Source organism: Schistocerca serialis, chromosome 10 (assembly GCF_023864345.2).
Source record: "Schistocerca serialis cubense isolate TAMUIC-IGC-003099 chromosome 10, iqSchSeri2.2, whole genome shotgun sequence".
Lineage (NCBI taxonomy): Eukaryota > Metazoa > Arthropoda > Insecta > Orthoptera > Acrididae > Schistocerca > Schistocerca serialis.
The window spans coordinates 186740806-186746805 of NC_064647.1; the positions used below are offsets into that span (position 1 = coordinate 186740806).

Here is a 6000-nt window from a genome sequence, read left to right on the forward strand (position 1 = left end):
AAGCCATTCTGACTCTTGGCATAACTGTTATATCAGATGTACAGTGTGAAAATTAACGCTTTGCGCTGTAGTAGGAGAAATCAGGCTATAATAACATACCCAGGTAAAATGACACAGCAAGACTTTGGACGAAACAAACTGAATTTTTAAAAAAAGTATAAGTCACCTTGTAAAGCATACTCTTAGCTATGTTATGAGAGGTAGATGACTGATACAGCACCCAGTAGCTGAACATTTCTCAAATGAATCAAAGAAGGCGTTTCAGGCTACAGTGACATGCTATGTGTCAGGATAAAATGACATACTGCGTCAGTTTACCCCAATGTGGACTCTAATTCTATTCTGTGCGATCTTTGATGTTAATTAATCTATTTATTTCGCGTATCTGTTTAAATTTAACAACAATAGCAGTAGGTTACTCTATAATAAATCAAATAAAACGAAACTTCAAACAATGTGTAGTAATACACAAATGCAATGAATTTGCGTGGGCCAAATACAAGTATATGTATTTCCCCTTTCAGTTGGCTGGCAACAATGTAAGGAAATCGTCAAGACAGTTATGGGATGCGGTGCAGATGCAGCAGGCTATAGATGCTATCACCAGAGGCGGGATGGGATGGCTGCGGGCATTGAAAGCTTTCGGAGTTCCCCAGGCTACGCTTAGGAGACGAACTAGGAATACAAACAAAATCTTTACTGGTGTTCAGAAAGGACTAGGTGGATTCGAGCCAACTTTCAACGCTGCTTTGAATCGTGAAATGGTACAACACCTGAGACATTGGAGTCACACATGTTTGGTATGACTATGAAGGAGGTGAGACAACTTGCGTTCCAAATAGCTGAGAAAAGCTAAGAGGGAACTTAGTTGTGGAAAAGAAATATTGCACGAAAAGGCCTTTTTGGCGACGACAGTGATGCTTCCGAAGATTGTTACTGTTTGTACTACTTGGGGCTATATTCGCATTCAGACCCTGGAGAACGCTGGTTTGGGTGTCAGCATTGTAATTTACGGGCACACACTCAAGTGCTGGAATAAGGCACAGAACAAAAACTTTATTTCTGATGTCTGCGAATGAACAGGGTTGGTGAGAAATGTTTTTCAAAAACGGAACTAATTTTGTTGTTTCACGAATTAACATTCGTAATTCTACTTCCAGTCTTCACTTTTTGTACTATTGAACTGAGAAACGTTAATTGATGCTGTTGAAGAATTGCTTCAGGAATAGTCTATTTGTTCTTAAGTACAAATCTATTAAATATATCAAATACCTAATGTTTATCTGCATTTCTTATGTTTTCTTGCTCCTGACATCCTTCTGAAATGACATATTTTCCAATTTTTACGAGAATGTCAAAAACGTATGGTCTAAATTAATTTAGAAACACGGCACCAAGATAGCGAAACTTACAAGTGAATGAGGCATGGTCCTGATACAAATTTTATTTAACATCATGCTTTATGAAGCAATAATGACCTAAAAACAAAATAGTATGTTATTTTAACCAGACTTGTCCTGTGTAACATTTCAATTCAATAAAACAAGAATCATATGTACACCACTGGCCATTAAAATTGCTACACCAAGAAGAAATGCGGATGATAAACGAGTATTCATTGGGCAAATATATTATACTAGAACTGACATGTGATTACATTTTCACGCAATTTGGGTGCATAGATCCTGAGAAATCAGTACCCAGAACAACCACCTCTGGCCGTAATAACGGTCTTGATACGCTTGGGCATTGTGTCAAACAGAGCTTGGATGGCGTGTATAGGTACAGCTGCCCATGCAGCTTCAACAGGATACCACAGTTCATCAAGAGTAGTGATTGGTGTATTGTGATGAGGCAGTTGCTCGTCCACCATTGACCAGACGTTTTCAATTGGTGAGAGATCTGGATAATGTGCTGGCCAGGGCAGCAGTCGAACATTTGCTGTATCCAGAAAGGCCCGTACAGGACCTGCAACATGGGGTAGTGCATTATCCTGCTGAAATGTAGAGTTTCACAGGGATTGAATGAAGGGTAGAGCCACGGGTCGTAACACATCTGAAATGTAGCGTCCACTGTTCAAAGTGCTGTCAATGAGAACAAGAGGTGAGTGAGACGTGTAAGCGGTGGCACCCCATACCGTCACACCAGATGACACACCAGTATGGCGATGACGAATACACGCTTCCAATGTGCGTTCACCGCGATGTCGCCAAACACGGATGCAATGTTCATGACGCTGTAAACAGAACCTGGATTCACCCGAAAAAATGACGTTTTGCCATTCGTGCACGCAGGTTCATTGTCGAGTACACCATCACAGGCGCTCCTGTCTGTGATGCAGCGTCAAGGTTAACCGCAGCCATGGTCTCCGAGCTGGTAGTCCATGCTGCTGCATATGTCGTCGAACTGTTCGTGCAGATGGTTGTTGTCTTGCAATCGTCCCCATCTGTTGACTCAGGGATCGAGACATGGCTGCACTATCTGTTACAGCTATTCAGATAAGATGCCTGTCATCCCGGCTGCTAGTGATACAAGGCCGTTTGGATCGAGCACAGCGTTCCGTATTACCCTCCTGAACCCACCGATTCTATATTCTGCTAACAGTCATTGGATCTCAACCAACGCGAGCAGGAATGTCGCGATACGATAAACCGCAATGGCGATAGACTACAACCCGACCTTTATCAAAGTCGGAAACGTGATGGTACGCATTTCTCTTCCTTACACGAGGCATCACAACAACGTTTCACCAGGCAACGCCGGTCAACTGCTGTTTGTGTATGAGAAATCGGTTGGAAGCTTTCCTCATGTCAGCACGTTGTAGGTGTCGCCACCGACGCCAACCTTGTGTGAATGCCATGAAAAGCTAATCATTTACATATCACAGCACCTTCATCCTGTCGGTTAGATGTCGCGTCTGTAGCACGTCATCTTCATGGTGTAGCAATTTTAATGGCCAGTAGTGTAATTTCAACAACACATAAAAGTTCTGCATCACTTGTCAAAGCCTGCACAGTTGACAGTCTCATGTCGGCATCCACGTGCAGCTGCTGCTCTCACGATGTGTTTCTGTGGCTTGTCACCAGGAGAACGGGCTGTGCACTCTGGACGTGGAGAAGAAGTCCTCGTGCAAGGGCGACTCTGGGGGTCCCGTCTTCTGCGCGGGCCGCCACGTGCTGATGGGCATCATCACGGGCGGCCGCTTCAAGAACTGCAGCATGCAGTGGTGCGGCGCGCCGATGTTGCACAACTACCACATGTTCGTGGGCTACTACCGCAGCTGGATACTGCGCATCATCCAGCCTCAGCTCAGTGGTGGGGGGCAGCGAGGGTCTGGCTCCGCACCACTGCCACAGGCCAGCGCCTCACTGCTGCTTGTGCTCAGCTGTGCAATAAACATGTGTCCAGTGTTTTGATTTCCTGTATTTATTCGTTTTGTACAAACACTCTGCATGGGGGCTTAATTAACTATGATTGAAAATACTTTTTAAATTGTTAGTAGCTGTATGTCCGCTTACGCTGTGTCTCGTAAACGGTAGGCCCTGACTAGTATTATTACGCTATCTGACTGCAAAGAACAACAAGAATGAAATGAAATTTTTCATTAACACAATTAATTAATTAAGTACCCAGCAGCTATAAAACCTACTAAACCAAAGCACAAGTATAACTGTTCTGTATGTGGGAGTGTGACTCAACGTACACATCTGGCACGGTTCTTTTCCAACAAGACGAGAATTTTTAAATACCAATTATACTGACCTGATAAAAGAAAATTACAAATACTACAATTGCGTAAGGAAAGCAGAATTAAACTCTAATACAAGAACACAAGCCAGATGCGTTGTTGACTGAACCTGTCATGACGCATTATTTAAAACATGGAAATGATAAAAAAATCACGCAATATTTTACCTTCAAATATATTGACGAAAAACACTCTGATTGTTACAGTATTTCCATTAGAATAACATCTGCTATCTCTCCCATCAAATAACTGCATAAAACATGGAACAGCACTCTCCACTATCACATCTCACTCCGACTTCACGACAAGCAGTGCCCACTAGCACATCTCGGCACGAACTGACCACTACGAGCTCTGCCCACGCACTGACCTCTACGAGCTCTCTCCTAGCACTGACTTCCACGAGCTCTCTCTAAGCACTGACTACTACGAGCTCTGCCCACACACTGACTTCTACGAGCTCTCTACAAGCACTGACTTCCACGAGTTCTTAACAGGCACTGACTTCCACGAGCTCTCTCTAAGCACTGTGGAGGCGGCTTAATAGTACTCTTTGGCGCAATCTCTGGCGCAGTGGCTCAGTGTAGCCACCTCTCATATGCCCCTCCTCCACAGGCCAGAATTTGATGGTATTTTTGCCAGCATTGGTGGTGAAAATACCAACAAATTCGTCCAGAAAAATACAGACAAAATAAAAGATAATATTAATACCTAAATATCACATAATTAGTTAAAATTTTGGCTTTGCACTGACCTTTCAATAACCTAATATATAAAATACAGTAGGCAATACAAATTCTTTTCATACATGTGGCTTTACATAATAGTTTACACAATACATAAAAAAATCAGTTGATACAAATGTTCACATAAAATGCTTTCAATGATTAGTTTATACAAAAAAAAAGGACACCAACAGGTAACATCTTTTCAGTAAAAGCAGTCCATCAGTGGCACCCAGTAAAGTTTAGCAGGTACACCCAGCAACAAGTCACATTAGTTCAGTAGAAGCAATCCATCAGAGGCACCCAGCAATGTTGAGTAGGTGCAGACAGCAACAAGTGACTTCATTTCAGTAGAAACAGTTCATCAGTTGCACCCAGCAATGTTGAGAGCAGGTGCAGACACCAACAAGTGACATCATTTCAGTAGAAGTAGTCCATCAGTTGCACCCAGCAATGTTGAGAGCAGGTGCAGACACCAACAAGTGACATCATTTAAGTAGAAGTAGTCCATCAGTTGCACCCAGCAACGTTGAGAGCAGGTGCAGACACCAACAAGTGACATCATTTCAGTAGAAGTAGTCCATCAGTTGCACCCAGCAATGTTGAGAGCAGGTGCAGACACCAACAAGTGACATCATTTCAGTAGAAGTAGTTCCATTAGTGGCACCCAGCAATACTGAGCAGGTGCAGACACCGACAAGTGACATCATTTCAGCAGAAACAGTCCATCAGTTGCACCCAGCAATGTTGAGAGCAGGTGCAGACACCAACAAGTGACATCATTTCAGTAGAAGCAGTCCATCAGTTGCATCCAGCAATGTTGAGCAGGTGCAGACACCGACAAGTGACATCATTTCAGCAGAAACAGTCCATCAGTTGCACCCAGCAATGTTGAGAGCAGGTGCAGACACCAACAAGTGACATCATTTCAGTAGAAGCAGTCCATCAGTTGCATCCAGCAATGTTGAGCAGGTGCAGACACCGACAAGTGACATCATTTCAGCAGAAACAGTCCATCAGTTGCACCCAGCAATGTTGAGAGCAGGTGCAGACACCAACAAGTGACATCATTTCAGTAGAAGCAGTCCATCAGTTGCATCCAGCAATGTTGAGAGGTGCAGACACCAACAAGTGACATCATTTCAGTAGAAGCAGTTCCATCTGTGCACCCAGTAATGTTGAGCAGGTGCAGAGAGCAGTCCATGATATTCACTATCACTTATCACACTGTTCATCAGAGTATAAGCACAAATTAAACATGTCCTAGTGACACCAATCATGTAGATAAAGTACAAGTAACAGTCCATAATATTCACTATCACTGATCACTCAGTTCATCAGCAGAAATTAATCATTCCTAAGTGTCACACATTACGTTGAAAAATGCAGGTAACAGTCCATAATATTCACCTTCACTAATCTGACAGTTCAGGCATGAACAATAGTTTGAAAACACATACAAATGCTTTTACAATGCTCTTACACTAAACATACAAATTCTAATAAACACACAAAAGATGTCAGATA

The 6000-nt window shown here is 42.9% G+C and overlaps 1 protein-coding gene across 1 annotated transcript in view; it reads left to right on the forward strand.

The window, feature by feature from the left end:
• LOC126425151 (kallikrein-13-like) overlaps nucleotides 1-3410 on the forward strand; it is a 104576-nt gene extending 101166 nt beyond the window's left edge. The window contains exon 3 of the mRNA XM_050088102.1: nucleotides 3087-3410. Coding sequence (XP_049944059.1) covers nucleotides 3087-3180 — 94 coding nt within the window. The 3' untranslated portion in view covers nucleotides 3181-3410. The remainder of the gene's footprint in view (nucleotides 1-3086) is intronic.
• The last annotated feature ends 2590 nt before the right edge of the window (nucleotides 3411-6000 follow it).